General features: G+C 36.7%; 1 protein-coding gene across 2 annotated transcripts; it reads right to left on the bottom strand.

The window, feature by feature from the left end:
• Window positions 1-363: 363 nt before the first annotated feature.
• LOC134533897 (protein sex-lethal-like) lies at window positions 364-11,925 on the bottom strand. Of its 2 annotated transcripts, none has more exons than XM_063371680.1 (2): window positions 11,787-11,925; window positions 364-2,306 (listed from the first exon to the last, which is right to left on the bottom strand). In XM_063371680.1, the coding sequence occupies exon 2, from the start codon at window positions 2,252-2,254 to the stop codon at window positions 1,430-1,432; it is 825 nt and encodes a 274-aa protein (XP_063227750.1). In that variant the 5' UTR covers window positions 2,255-2,306; window positions 11,787-11,925; the 3' UTR covers window positions 364-1,429. The 2 variants fall into 2 exon arrangements, with proteins under 2 accessions (XP_063227750.1, XP_063227749.1); XM_063371679.1 differs by having other exon boundaries at window positions 364-2,535; window positions 11,787-11,924.
• Between the last annotated feature and the right edge of the window lie 4,134 nt (window positions 11,926-16,059).

Here is a 16,059-nt window from a genome sequence, read left to right as displayed (position 1 = left end):
CTAAAGATGGTTTGAATCAGAGTTTTAAATATTTACCGCATCCTGAAGGTCGTCAAAAGATAATGCTGAGCTACACTAGCAATGGTTTATTATAAATACACAGTTTCTTTCCACGCCAAGTAGAAGCCATTCCAGCTATTTTAATTTTCCCTGCGTGTCATAACTTATCAATGCTATTAGCTTTAACTCACTAGTAGGTACCTAAAAGTAAAATTATTATTACTATTAAGATCACTATAGTAATTATTACAAAATTTCATGAATATAATAATGACGATAAACAAAAAACACCCAATTTAAACAAAAAAAGGTAAAGTTTTCAGAAAAACTAACATATGCAGGATCAAATAAAATATGTAACAGTTGTAATGGCCAGAAAGGCATTTAATACATTGAATATTTTTCCAAAACTACCACAATCAGTAAATGAATAAAATTTTTGCAGATTTATAAAAACTGAATTACAGAAACATTAACATAGAATGATATTCAGACCATTAGAAAACAGTAAGAATTGGATTTAAGATAATTTTAGGTCTTTATTAAATACAGCAATATGAAACAAAAAAAAACATCCTTTCAAACTAAAAATTCTGAGATGTAATATTATGGAAATTTAATAAAACTAAGAGAACTTTGCTGCATGTTATATTGTAAGACATAAAAAATGTGCAACAACAATAATTTCTATCTACACGTAGGGAACTTTGCCAAAGAGTTTGTTTTTATACTACCACATCCACTTGATCATCTGTTAAGCATAGATACCAGCAGCCTACATTAATAAATATTATTACATGAGGTAATAAACAAAAAACAAAATTACCATGAAAATATATTTTGTAGTTATTATCATGGAAAATATTTTTTTATCATGAGCTAAAAAAATTCTAATTTTCACATGCTGCAACTAAAACAATGTCATTACATATTTTTAAACACTATACTAACTACCTCAAAAACAAACATTACATACTAAGTCAAACAATAATTTATAACTTTATAAGTGCTATCCGAAGAATATCAGAATATTTACTAGCTGTAATTATTTCTAGTAGAATTTTCAAAATAAATAAAATTTTACTAATATTATTCAATTACACCAAAACATCTTATATTACAATAATCTTAAAGAATTTCCAATGACGCAGAAAACAAAATGGCTTTTCTACATATAGCTACTCAAATCAGAACCTATCTTACATTACAAAATCTATAGTTCTTATATTTATAAACATAAATATTTTAAATATTAACCTTTTATACACACGCACAACTAAACTGTACATCTCGTACATATACTTTACGTAGGGACAATACATTCAATTACAAAAATAAACAAGTAAGTGTGCTTTAGTGGCTAGTCAAATAAAACTGAAACAAGGTCTGGAAGTCTGAGTTACTCTAAAAGAAACACTAAGTGGTACAACTAGTTCCAGTTGTACATGTTGTAGCCACCCCCGAGTCCAATGGGGTGGTAGCGATTGTGGGACTTGTCGGCCCGCATCACGCCGGAGTACACGGAGCCATTGCTGTACCCACGACTGCCCGAGTAGCCCCCACGAGAGAAGTTGCTCCCGGTGCCCTGAAGGACAAGCAGTGCACTTCCTCTGCCTCTAGAAGAAGAACTGGAGCCCCCCCGGCTCTGACTCAAGCCTGCTTGCCAGCCGGCATAGTACGCCGCCTTCTGCTTCCCGTGCTCCTCCGCTATCTTCACCACCAGCGGCTCCTTGCCGTTTTCCGGGATCGTGCCGTTCAGTGCGTTTATGGCATCTTGGGCTTCCTGGCGCAGGTTGTACCTGACGAACGCCACTCCCCTCGGCATTCCCGTCACCTTGTCCTTCAGCAGGTTCCTCTGTACAATGTTACCGAAGCTACCGAAAAGACCATCTAGATAATTCTCGTTTATGTTGCGGGGCAAGTTGGTAATATACACGTTGGTGCCCTTGATTTCATCTCCTGATGGTCTGGCATAGGAGACTTTCAGGCGCTTGTTCTGTATCTCTAAACCGTTGAGGGTTTTGATAGCTCGGGCTGCATCTTCTGCTTTGGTGAAGTTGACGAATCCAAATCCGAAACTGTAGCCGGTCTTAAAGTCCTTCATCACTCTACAACTCTCGACGGGGCCGATCGTTACAAACATGTTGAACAGCTCTTTTTCAGTCATGCTCTGGGGCAAATAGTTGACGATGAGGTTTGTGGTCCGGTCATCGGGTTGATCCATCGTGAGTGTGATATGTCTTCTAGAGTTCATAAAATAGCTGCCCCGACTGCTTCATATACTGCCAGTTGTTCTGACAATACCACTATGAAAAAAAAAGAAAAAAAAAAAGTTTAAAACTGCAACTCTTCAAGCTACTAACAAAAGTCTGTAAAATGGATAGTTCCATTTTCTCCTTCTAGCAAGATCGATAGTAGTTCTAGTGCCTTAATTACACAAAAAAATTAAAAAAAAATATTTCAGTAAACACATTAGAGAATGTCACGATTCTCGTCCTGTATTGCATGTTTGTTGCTCACAAATTGGAGTCCAACCTGTTAAAAAAAAAAAAAGAAAATCCTGGAATTTAAAGACAATATAAACAAGATTCCTTAACAACTGAAAGCAGATGTCTGAAACATAAATGGTAATTATTTGATGCAGCTAGAAAAACCTGTTGGTAATAAGCACATTACACACATATTCAGCAACAAACTAATTACTGTACATAATCCATAGAGCTTAAACATGACAAGCAAATAAAAACACTTACTAAAGAATTATCACTAACTCTAAAACATATGTAGAACAATTTTCCTTTAATTTTGTCCTAGACACCACTTGAAATACACAAATATAATATTGATTCAAACACCATCACATGCAAAATATTTCTTACTTTAGTAGATAAACATGAAAGTCCCATGCTCATCTAATATCAGCTTGTATATAGCACTACTGAGCATTTATCGTAAGCTGATAATACATATACCCATTTGATAAATTATTAAACCATTTCACCAGACACCTGCAAGGTAAAGATGATTACAAAACCTCACCACTGAAAATTTTACAACTTCCAATCTAAATGTCTCTTGCTTGGATCCAAAACCTGCCATCATGAAACTAGACCAAACTGAGTCAATATTTATTGAGAATTTTCTCTTGAACGAGAAACCTGATTTGCAATATGAAAACATGCTTTGTAACTTGATAACATCCAATTAAGTACTGCAAAAAGGACAGTAAAAACATGGCACCACATTCGGGGCCATGGCCATGCTGGCTAATCTGACTTTAATGTTGTTTTAATGGGAAAGTTAATGTGAATGTGATATATAAGCCTAATAAATGCATGTAATCACACAATGTTGCAATATTTGTTATGATTAAGTGGTTTACTATAGAAATTTTTGACAGTTTATTATTGGAACATTAATATATTTAAATACAATACTACTGAAAATTTATTCATACGTTAGGTTTGTACACGTATGTCTTTCTTTGCCAAAGAAAGCATAAACACAGAGTTGTACCAAACTTTTACCAAGTGGCCAATGCAAAGTCTAGTTTCAGTAGCCTGTTGCAAGAAAATTAATGAAAATGTTATTAAAATTATAATTTTTTTCACATGTCTCCCAAACAAAAAGTATACCATTATTATCGCAAAAAACTAAGCATAAGCAACAAATGGCAATTAAGTTTTAGTGAAATAAATGTACAAAGTACATTTTCATAGGATACTAATGGAAACTTTTAAATAAACTTGTTTATTAAAAAAAATATATTTTAGAAGGAAGATGTCACCTGACTAAAAAAAAACACCTAATAATGACAAATGTGACCTTTGATTGTGACCAAATAAAAGCAAGAAATAATATGAAACATTTAGCAAGAAGCCAATACAAAGTAAATTTTCAATAGCTCATTGGAGAAAGATAAAAAGTTTCACTATTAAAACATAAAACAATTTATGTCTAGATATCAGAAAAAAAAATCAAATTTTCATCACCTAATAAAACATGAGTTTAGCAATGTTTGTAATGATTATTTTCCATTTCACAATAAAGTTGAAGAATATTTGATAGAGATACAAATAAATTTTTTTAGTAATACCAATTTAGGAATAAAATCATACGGCAAAAGAGCAAAAAACACATTCTCAAGTGTAAACTGAGCTGTGCCTAACCAACTTCATGTACACTGCAATGAATTTTGAGCACGCCTAGTACAGTTATGGAGAAATAAGTGAGATAAGTCAGATCATCTCTACTGGCAGGGGAAGAGAGGACCAAGTGTAACACAAGGAAGCGCATCATGTTGCGATGTCATGCACAGAGCTGCCTTCTAGGCCAGTGGCGACACGTGTAGTGTTACCAGAGTCATGTTAAACCACAGCAACTGCAGTTTTTAAATAAATTAATTTTTCCATTCTTTTTTTTCTTTTTTCTTTTTTACTTACTGGTACATACGATAATATAAACCTTACAATTAATGTGTTTAATCAATTTACATGCTTTTTCCTCCATTTTTTGATAGGATTTCAAACAACTAGATTCCCCCCAAAAACTGAAACGTGAACGGCTTGATCGGAGCCAGACTGCAGACTCTACCACACCAAAGAATGCCGGATGAAAGAGTGCTCACTGTAATTAGGTCTGAACCATTCTAAGCAAGTTAAAATAATAACATTAAATATCCTGAAGAATAATATTTTTGACAAAATTGACTATTACAGGAAGTCTACAAGTACCTACTAAAACAATTTCAGAACTTTTTCAGGACCTTTGAGTAAAAGTTTCTTACATATTCTTTAAATCATATATTAATTTTTATGTAAAATTAGCTGAATTAACCATAATAAATATAAACACTGTTTGCAGGAACATATGGATATTTGTGTTAGAACACTAAAACTGTTTCAGATAATTTAATTTGCACATTATCCCCAGAGATATATTTGTATTTAATGTGAGACTAAAATGAAGTGTTGCATAATAAAAAAAATCATGTTACCAAAAAAAAAACTGCACGAAATTAAAATTTTGTGACTTCCATGACACATTTAGAATATTTATATTCCTTTCAATAAATGAGCAAAAGAAAAAAAGTGGAAGCAATACAATTCTAATATGGCATGGGTTTTTTTCCGCCACTTTGGCTAAGTCACATAGTCCCTGCCAACATGCAGAAAGCACATGTCCAAATTTCTACCTAGCCACTTTATTCTCACTCTTCCCCAGTCTCACACTTGTGACTCATGAAAATACAGTTTATTGTCCAATAGCAATTTCAAAACACAGCATGCTGTCAAGCAACTGCATACCACGTGATGTGCAGGACAAGTATTACAGTAGTATAATCTTATGTGATGCCTCTACTCCAACCTTGGAAATATTCTAGTATTATCTTAATATATATATATATATATATATATATATATATATATATATATATATATATATATATATATAAAAATCCAGTGTCCTGATGTTTGTTTCCAGTGAACTCTTCACCAAGTCAACTGATTTCGATGAAAATTGGCATTTATGTGTAATTTTTTCCAACTTGAGAGATAGGATAGTTTTTATTTCGATTAATGGTCTTAATAATTTATAATTAATAATAAATAATAAATAACAGATCACCATGGATAAACAAAAAATCATAGATCATAAACATACAAACAGTAATTGTGTGACATTTCTCTATGTCCAACACACTGTCATATAGCGCTATCCAGTTTGCTTTAACTCGCAGACAATAAAGCTCCGGGCAACGCCGGGTACTGCAGCTAGTACATTTCATGTTTATTAGAAACAAACAAAGCATAGTATGAGCTCTTTTCAACCATACACCATTTATTGTAAACATCCATTAACATTAAATTAGTAATTATTTAAAAAAAAAAAAAAAAAAAAAAAATCTGATAAAAAAATATGTCAATCTGTAATAACACACAGCATCAATCAGCTTCAAAAAAAACCAGGAATGCAACACCTGATCATACACACCTATACATTGATGCAATAAAACAAGAAACCCTAGTCTTTTAGGAAGCCATAAGAGATTATACCCGCTACTTTAAAAAAAACACCACACTGAGTCTAGGGGGAAACTATTCACAAGACATCTGCACCAAACCCTACAATCTTTGCTGATTTTGGGGACTACAGTTATAGGCTCCACCCATGGCAGAAAGAAGAAAAGGTGAAACTGTGCGTAGGTTTCCCCTTCACGCACTCCCTTGCTATGTCACCTTGGTTGTAGCCAGAGCTCTTTTACCAAGTGCTGTCCATTTCATTTACGTCTCACAAGAGCCTTTGTTATTGTTGGTGCATAATCAAGTGTGCTATACTTAGTTAAAATGAAAAATTGTACAGTGTACAGATCGATGCCACAATCACTACAAAAAGATTAAAGATTCTGAAATAAAATATTCCTCCTTTCCAAAGAATGAAGATCAATGTATTAAATGGGTGAACGCACACAAAAGAAGAGACCAATTCTGCGTTAAAAGAGGCTAAGTTTTTACATAGACATGTTACTTGTTATAATTATTAATTTTCTTAAACTTGTTTTGATCGTTCAAACATAGGTTGTGTTGACATAGAGGGATATATTCCATGCATAATATTTTGTACTTATCGATAATAAAGTTGTTCAGGGTAAATATTTTATCATTTGAATAAATTTATGAAAAATATAATTGGAAATAAATATTTACTTTATTCAGAACTTAAATGAATAGTTTTTAAAATGTTTGGCTAAGTGTTAGACATCAGTAAGAACTACAGATAGTACTTTTATTTTAACTGACCTAACCACTAGATTGTATAACATTAAAAAAGGAAAGATTTTATTTTATGCATTCAAATTAAATGGGATTGTGAAAATTTGCATAATCAACATTATACAAAATATGCACACATTTTTTCTTCTATTTTTAAAAATATTCTCTCTAATGGTCTAATGGAGAGTAAAGGATTTGAAATGACATCAAAGTTAAATATATCTCTGAATACAGAAAACTGTGTGAGATAAGAAACTGGCACGTAATTTACTTAAAAAATAAATATTACCACTTTCAAAATTTCAGGTAAAATATTTTTGTTGAAAATGATTCATATTTAACGTAATCATGTTAATGCCAAAAGTAGCAACAAAAATGTGGCGCATAAGGTCCTTTAGCTTTGATTTTTCTAAATTCATAGCACTTAAAAGAAGGATTGGATTCTGGTGTATTGAGCAAACACAGACCGAATGTGACACTGTGACGTGTGACGAACTGTGAAACACCATTTCAGCCGCAGCTCATTGAATCTAGAAAAATCCTACTTTATCACAAGAAAATTCCTCTCTGAATGCTGTGTGTAGTTCCTTAAGATTGCAGAGTATTAGGGACTTGTTTATAAACATTTTTGTGTACACTAACCTTATGTTTGGCATCTGGCATTAGTCTGCTGTTTTCATCTGCTTAATAAAAATTGGTAACTTTTTCAACAACTTCAGCAGAAATTTTTCGACCTTGCACAGACTGGCGTGATTTTCTTGCTATGTACTCAGAAACATTGAATTCTGTTGAAATTTTCTTTTGTGACCATAAATTAGGTGCAACTGATAAAATGTGTAACTTCTCCATTATGGATTTTAATTTTACTTTTATTTACTTTTCAATTTTACTTTTATCTGACTAATCAGAAAATTTAAGTCATTTGCATTCCTCTTAATAACTAACTCTTCAGGTAAGTCTTCATCAGTACTTCCTTCAGACTGCAATTCATCTTCTGGTAGCCTCAAAACTGCTGCTACTTTTGACTTCACTTTACTTTTGACTTCAGCTATCTTTCTTTTACCATACACTAATTTTTAACACTTTGAGTCTTTTAAGTTTTAAGGGTGATACATCAAGAGTACTCATGCTTAAATTCAAATCTTCCTTTTCAAATGATGTAGCGCCAATACGGTCTTCCTTCGTAGGTGTAAGCCTGTGAGGGTCTGGACCTTCCTCTTCGTTAGAATTATTCTGTGAATTTTCAAACTCTTGTTCTTGAAATAACTTCATCATAAATTTGGAACACAGCTTTTGCTCAGGAACTAACACAACACCAGCTTTCCTTTTCACATTTTCGGCCATTTGAAGAGATATAGGTCTTATGCCACTTTTTATAAACTTTTTGTGTTTCTTTGCTGGGTCACAACATTTTTTAAAAGCTTCCCCTTCATATTTAATAAGTGATGCAAAGTGATGTGAACATATAGGCTACTTGAATTTGAATGTAGTGTGAATCCATCTATCCACCAAAGCATAATTTATTTTTCTTCATTAGGAAGTCCATCAATATTAAGAATTATCTTCTTGTCTGTGTATGTATTTATATGATACACAGAATTAATAAAATGACCTACATTACACTTTTCATATAAACTGGTAGTAGCTATTGTAGATTGTTAAAAAAACTGTCCGTATTAGCTACTTCAGTCAGAAAATACAAAGCAAATTAATTATCAAAAATAAATAAAACCAGCTACATGTCAACACTCAAAAATTAACAGTCATTAGATAAAATAATCCCAGACATCTTGTTGAAGTGGACAGAAAAATAGCATCTTAGATGATGCAATAAATTACATCTACATTTAAGCAAGAAGATGCAATATTATGAAAACTGATTGAGTGCCCAAACAGTAATCAAACCATAACTTTTCTTCACACATTTTCTTCTCCTTTTCATTTGTATTTTTCATATATAAGTGTGAATTTACAACAAGGTTAAATCATTATTTAAAATATTTTTGCAATAAAAATTTTACTACATAATTGCTTTTACATGTACAATTTTATTTTGTAAACTTAAAACTGATTTATATTCATCTTAACCACTTCTTTCACGAAGAAATTTCTTTTTAAGGAAGGTAAATATCCACTAATTTTATTGCACCATTTTGTAGAAAATTTTGTGCTCTTTCTAACGGTACCAAGCCTGACACTGTAAAGATTAATAAAAAGAAATTATAATAGGATTACTTAACTATAATTTACCATTTTTGGTAGGTAATTATTTTTTCCACTTCCAACATAAAATGCATTTACTTCTGGCCATTTAATTACATTTTACGTGTGATATTTTAAATCTATGTAAAATTCTGTATAAGTATGGTGAATTCCACGATTCTGCATTAATAACTGTTATTACAAATGTAAGCTGGAGCAAGATGTGTCATTCAATTTTTGGTTGCGGATTTAAAAAATTCCACCAAACAGAGGGAAACTTTGAAGGGCTTTAAATTCCAAACTAGAGCCAATATTCCAAAAATGAAAAATATGGGTTCTTATATTTGTCTGAAGATACCATGTACCAATTTCATCCAAATCTGGCATGGTGGGGTGGACAATGTGTATCTTGGCTGGATAATCTAGCATGGAATGACCCTCAATATTCTAGGGTCTCAGGAATCACAGGAAAGGAATAAAAACTACAGAAAAATAATTTGATTTATGACTTGTGTGCTATTGGTGTTTTGGGAGTCATTTATTGTGTTTAATCCACTTTACTATAAAGCTATTTTAGTCATCTTAATTAATAAATGTCACACATGTACAAAAAAATTTTTTAAAGTAGTGTGAGAAAATATTTTAAAAATATAATTAAATGATTGTTTCTGTCTACATATTTATAGAATTCTCATTTATATGACTTTTACTTATCTGAAATTCCATATTATTTGATGTTCCACCATTAAAAAAAAGAAGCATAAATTGGCAACGAGAACTGCAAGTTGCAATTGTGAGCGTAGTTTATTTTATATTGCTCCTAACTCTACTGCAGCTAATTAGTTAAGAAGCAATTATACGGATAGAGAAATCCAAATTGCATATAGGGAAAGTAACAAGATCAATTACACACGTACAGCAACTAGGCAAGTAATGCTATCCCATAACTGCCCCTTTAACCCATACGCTTTCTCATTTTTTTTTTTGCTTTGTTGTAAAATATGATTACAAGGTTCGTTATGTATAAAATTATAAGGTGTTTTGACATGCAATAGTCTATTATCCAAGATTTTTATTTATTTAGTGTTCTGCACACACATTTATGTTGGATAAGCAAGACTCAACTGTATTTGCACTTTAAGTTTTCACAAACATAAATGGAACGTAGTACCAAACAGCAAAGTAAAAATCTTTAAAACAACTAAGCTGAAATATAATTCATTGGTTCATTTTCTGGCACAAAAATTTCCCTATTTTTTAATGTGTTAATATTTTGGGATTTGTTAATTTTAAACTATATTTTTTTTTATTGCATTTAAATATTTTTAAAGATCTTTCATTTTAATTTAGCCGGGCCTACAGCCTGAAAGTTTTCTTCCTTACCCTGTCAACCAGCAGCCAACTGCCTGCATTTATTTCCCATGCTGTGCTAACAGCGCTTCAATATAACCTATGCCTATGGTTACGTACAGACGTTATATCTTGCACACCACATGCCCTCTCGAGCATGTCTCGGCTCTGGTGCAGTCACAACCATGATTAGCTATCATGGCTGCATGTTGCACCTTTGGTTTGTATTTGTCTGTAGTTCCTGCTCCTCTGAGCACACACAACCGATATGGCTCTGTGTTTTGAGATGATGTGTCACACTGATCGCTGCATAGTTCTCACCACTCCCGCTGTTTCTTCCCTCCTTCCCCTCTACAGCAACTTCAGGCACTTTTGTAGCCAGAATTCCCTCTTCTCTACCCAGGCCCTAGTGCTGCTAGCCATCTAGTCAACTCCCAACCCTTTCCTCCATCAGGAATTGGATGATATCTATGCGAGACCTGTTGGGTCACTTTAAGACCTAAACTAAGGCCCCTTGTAGTCCTTAATTACACCACTATGGAGCGCCACCTCTCAGGATGTCCACCACTCTAGGATCCCCCACTCTCTTTTAAGTCATTTCATGGACTCCTTCAATCTGCCCTATGCCTATTTCCGAGCTCTAGGCACCTTAATACCGGCACTTTTGACAACTATATGTCTGAGCCATCAATAGTTCCTTAGTTCGCCATGCAATCCCACTTTCACGGCCATGGCTACTTCTCACCCCACTTTCAACCTTATTATCTCCATCAACTTATTTTACTCTTCCACGAGATCCCTGAGTGCCCCTTTAACTCGGCGCTTGAACAGTCAGAGTGCAACCTTCAACAAATGTCTGTGTAGTTTTTGGAGACCCTCTGGCACTTAAGTCCACTACTTCATTGTTTGAATGGACAATTGACTACTCTGCAGCATGATGTAAACTGTATACACGGTAAGGAACATTTTACCCGTACTACAAAATGCATAAAATTGTATTTAAAAAATTATATTAATCAAAGTAAGCAAGTAATTGTGTTTGTGATGTGAAACTGTACCATAACCAAAATTTATATTTAGAAAATATGAATTATGAAACTTTGATGCAAATTGGATAACATTTAAGGAACCAACTGACATACATAAACCAACCTTCTACTTAATTACAATAAAATGCCTTATTTCCCAGAAGCCGCTACTGTAGATAATTCCGGAAATACTATAATGTTGTTTCAAGACAATATTTTTAAGTAAACAGTAACCAGAGCAATTACAAATTGTCCACTGCATTTAATATGTTACATTAAAAAAATACCAACAAACACAAAGTTTATTATAACACATACAATTCTATAGGTACTCTACGTGTTACCAGCAATTAAAGAATTTCAAATTTTTCTAACATAACCAACAAATAAAAAACCATTTAAATTTTTATAGGATGATTTGAAAATAACTTACGATTCTAAAACAGCATTTATAGTGACTTAATTTAAAATCATCATCAAAAACAGCAGCCAAATTCCAAATTCACAAACGAAATCTTCCATTGACAATAAACATTCGATTTACAATATTCACCAAAGATAAAAACATACGCGGTACAAGCAAACAAAGATTGGACAATAGCTGCGCAGCAAGCAATTATAATAGCTCAACATGAAAGGCTATAACATTGTTTACACGTTTAATAGAACGGTTAGAAAATTATCATGGTGGACGAACCTTTGCGTTAAAGTTATAAATCAAGGGAGTTATCATGTATGCATCATTACATATTAAATGAGTAAAACATTTTTTTAAAGCTAATTGTAACGCCATATTGATTAAAAGCCCAAAACATTGTCTGAAGGGTAGTATTTACAATGGGGAATAATTTTAAAATTCTTTTATTTTTATTAAAGTTGACGGTACCAGGCTGTCCCTCCCTCGCATTCCGCGCCACCCCTGACGTGTCGCAGGCGGGAGACAGTGATGCAGTCGCCCAGTGAACAATGATTCAATATTAATAAATACACTATAAAAAGGAATTAACAAAGAATATTTACAAAACTATAACAATTATTAATTAATACTGACCACATTCGTCGTGCCCTCCTAGATGTAGAGGCCGTACCTGTCCACCGACATGTGCCTAAGGAAGGTACTTGTCCCCTTGGTGCAACACAGTGCAGTGGTGTAGTGTTTTTCGATCAGGGACGCACCCGCGTGCGCTCTGGACCGCTCACGGACAGCCACATATTTGTATTATATTTTGTATTTTATTGTGTAATTCATTTGTATTTTGTATTTATAATTTATGTATATAATATGATTGCAGTGCCTGTATTAATGTGTAGATCTGCGGCCTGGCCCGACACGAACTCGTATTCTCCCGCGCCGGCCTACTTCCCCTTCCCCTCCTCCACGGTCCGCGTGCAGTGGTGCGCGCGGGCGGGCGGAGTGTCAGTCGCTGACTAGCTGCCGCGCAGGGCAGATGTGCTTCGCTCCGCTCCGCTAGAAGTACACATCACGTACAGTCGAGTTTCACGAGTAGCTGAATACGTCACAGGGCTGCCTGCAGCCGTCTTACAAGATCGCTTCCTCACTATTTTTGTAATTCAGGAGTCCGGGTCACGGCGAGGGAAAACCGTTCGTCTCGCAACGTGTCGGCCAGGCTGTAATAGGGCTTCAGCAAATAAAACCCGCTCACGGAAACGGACAAGACGTACTTTTTCCTACCGCCTTCACCAGTACCTCCAATTTCCACCGCAACCTTTCCCTGTCCTACTTATTCCGGTCCCGGCCACGTAGGCCTGAACTCACTACTCTCCGGCTAGAGCTACGCAATCAATTGGACGAGTTCTCAGAGCATTCTTCGACAGGGACCAAGGGACATAGGGCCAAGGGACATCAATACAATTATTTACACAACCTCCGAGTCTTCTCAAAGGAAATTCCTCTTCGGCCGTTGGCCCCCTGATGCGCGGGTCTTTTGCCCCCTGCCATAGCCACACTGCACTGCACCATATGGCGCACTCGCCACACAGGGCAGTAGAAGTCGTTGGTGTGTTATAACGGACTGCGGAAGCTAGGTAAACACTTGGGTCGACATCAAAGTGAAAGTTTTTTATGAGGCGATTCTAATGCATACTTACTAAAAATCATCAGACATGGACAAGAACCATTTCTGCAATGTTTTGGACTTTTGCAATGCAGCAATGGCAAGGTTAAAAAGTGACTTACCTATGCCATAGCATTCCATCACCTGGTAATTCCTAACTTCATGATAAAAACTCATATTACTATTGATGACAGTCGTCGTGCCCTCATAGATGTAGAGGCCGTACCTGTCCACCGTCGTGTGCCTAAGGGAGACACCTTCCCCACTGGTGCAGTGCAGTGCAGTGAAAAGGCCAGGGATGCACCCGCGTGTGCCCTACGTCATGATTATAAGGATAGCTCATGGACGGCTACGTTTAGTGTAAATATTGTATCATTTTAACTCATGTATGCTTATTTCATAATTAACATTGTATTTGTATTTTGTAATTAATCTTATATTGTTATTCAGTGTTTGTGTAATTAGTTTGTAAGACCCGCCGCCTGGCCTGTCGCGAACATGTCTTCTGCGCCGGCTTCCCCCCCCCCCCCCCCCGCCGTCCGCCACCCATGCGTAGCGGTGGGCAGAGAGCGCAGTCGCTGTCTAGCTGCCGCGCGGAGCAGACCTGCGTGGCTCCGCTCTATAAGCAAACACTCGTCTCGAGAACGTTCACGCACGGTCGAGCTATCGCGATTAGCTTCTTGTACCACAGAGAAGTCATCGGCTACCCTACTACACCGCGATTGTTTTCTGTTTATAATCAGGGAGTCCGGGTCGCGGCGTGGAGGAAACTTCAGTCTCTTGTCGTGGTAGGCCAGGCCGCGATTATGTTTGTGAGGAAAGCTTGCTATCAATAAATATCGCCTTCAGATCTGACGTCGTCCGACCGAAGGCCACCCTAAAGCCCGACCTGCAACCGCCAGTATTCGGCCCCGCTAACGGAACGCGCCCCTAGCCATGGCCCACCTGAGTCAGGCGAGCCACCAGCAGACAAGGTAGAACCCGGCCCCATAATAAACAGACCGACATTACAGTCGACCACACAGAATATAAACAATATTATGTATAAATTAAACGTTCGCTTAATGAAAGTGCGACGTATGAGTGCCCGGGCACTCACGTGTGTAAATGTGTCGATACGTGTGTGAGTGTTCCCCTGGCGGCCTTCTTCCTAGATTAGTTAAGTAATCCATGTGACATAATTATTAACCCCTTGTGTTTCGTTATTACCCCCCCACCGGAGCAGTCCGGCAAGAGACGAACAGTCTCTGGTGTGACGTATAATTTAAAGAACATAATTCGTAAACATACTAACTCTAAATTGTAGAAGGGACGAGTAATGTTAATTTAGACTTAATAATTAATGTAGGAATTTAGCGCCCTTAAAATCTCTTGTGAACTGGTCAAATTGGAAAATAACGTAATGAGGTCAACCCTGGCGCGAGGGACACCGAGCCTTGGCCGGACGCCATGACATTACTCATGAGTACAGCGCGATTCGTGGACCGGGGCGGACGCACGTCCCACGGAGAGACATCATCCATTGTCTGCATTGATCTCACTTCTGTTAATTATAGTCACTTCCTCGAAACCTCTTTTTATTAATCTCTCCATGCATACCCGGTCCAAATTTTCGGTCCAGGACTTAATCCGGCCGCATAAATTTTAAAACCCCCTCACCACACTTGGTCTGCGGGGTAGTTTTCAGTATACGACACGGGCCGCCTCCAAAACTTGGACGAATTTAGCTGCGGTCCGCGCTCCACTACAGTGGATGCGAACACCGCCTCGAGACATTGATATACGGGATTGGCCGCCTCCAATCGCCCTCACCCCTCTTTTGTGTAACCAGGCTCAGAACCGCCTAGTGCTACGCTAATACGTAACATTTTAGTAATTTTGTGCGACGCCTTGAACCTGGAACATCCTTGAGTAAACTTGTGCGACGCGCCACCATGCAAAATTTCAGTAAACTTGTGCCACGCCTTCATTACGTAACTTTAAAGAATAACTTTGTGTAATTGTGTAACTTATGTATTGTGTGACGTCACCCTCTGTACGACGTGGTGTGTAATTAACGGAATTACACCAAACCCACAGTCGCATGAATAAACGACGCACGTCATTTGTTGCATTACTTCAGCGCCTAATCAATTAGCCATACGACTCCCAAACACCACCAAGTAGGGAATTCCTCACATCCCACGCAACACCGCCGACGGTCCTAGTGGGCCACGCAGGGGCAATCGACCCCACGACCCACCCATCGACTAGAAACAGAGCTAGTCTGGCGCCCATCCGGAAACACTACATCGACAACAGCCATTCCCGCTAGGAGCCGTACCGGGACTCTAGCCCGAGACCCCGAACGACGACAGATCTGAGTGAGACGTCTTTTTCCACCGCCTTCGTCAACGTCCCCAACCTCTCCTTAATTCCTTCCCCTGAACCTGCATATTCCTGTCCCGGCCACGTTAGGCCTGAACTCGCCACTCTCCGGCTGGAGCTACCCGGGCAAAACGACTTTCACAGGGTGAGCTTCGTCGGGGACCGGGAGACAGGGCTGGAGGGACGACACTATGTTTGTCCAACTATCAAAACAGTTCTGTAAAAACAAAAAGGCTTGTTTACAGGAATTATTTATTTCTTAGG

Source organism: Bacillus rossius, chromosome 7 (genome assembly GCF_032445375.1).
Source record: "Bacillus rossius redtenbacheri isolate Brsri chromosome 7, Brsri_v3, whole genome shotgun sequence".
Classification (NCBI taxonomy): domain Eukaryota; kingdom Metazoa; phylum Arthropoda; class Insecta; order Phasmatodea; family Bacillidae; genus Bacillus; species Bacillus rossius.
The sequence above is the reverse complement of the archived record's forward strand: the minus strand, read 5'-3'. Positions and strand labels throughout refer to the sequence as shown.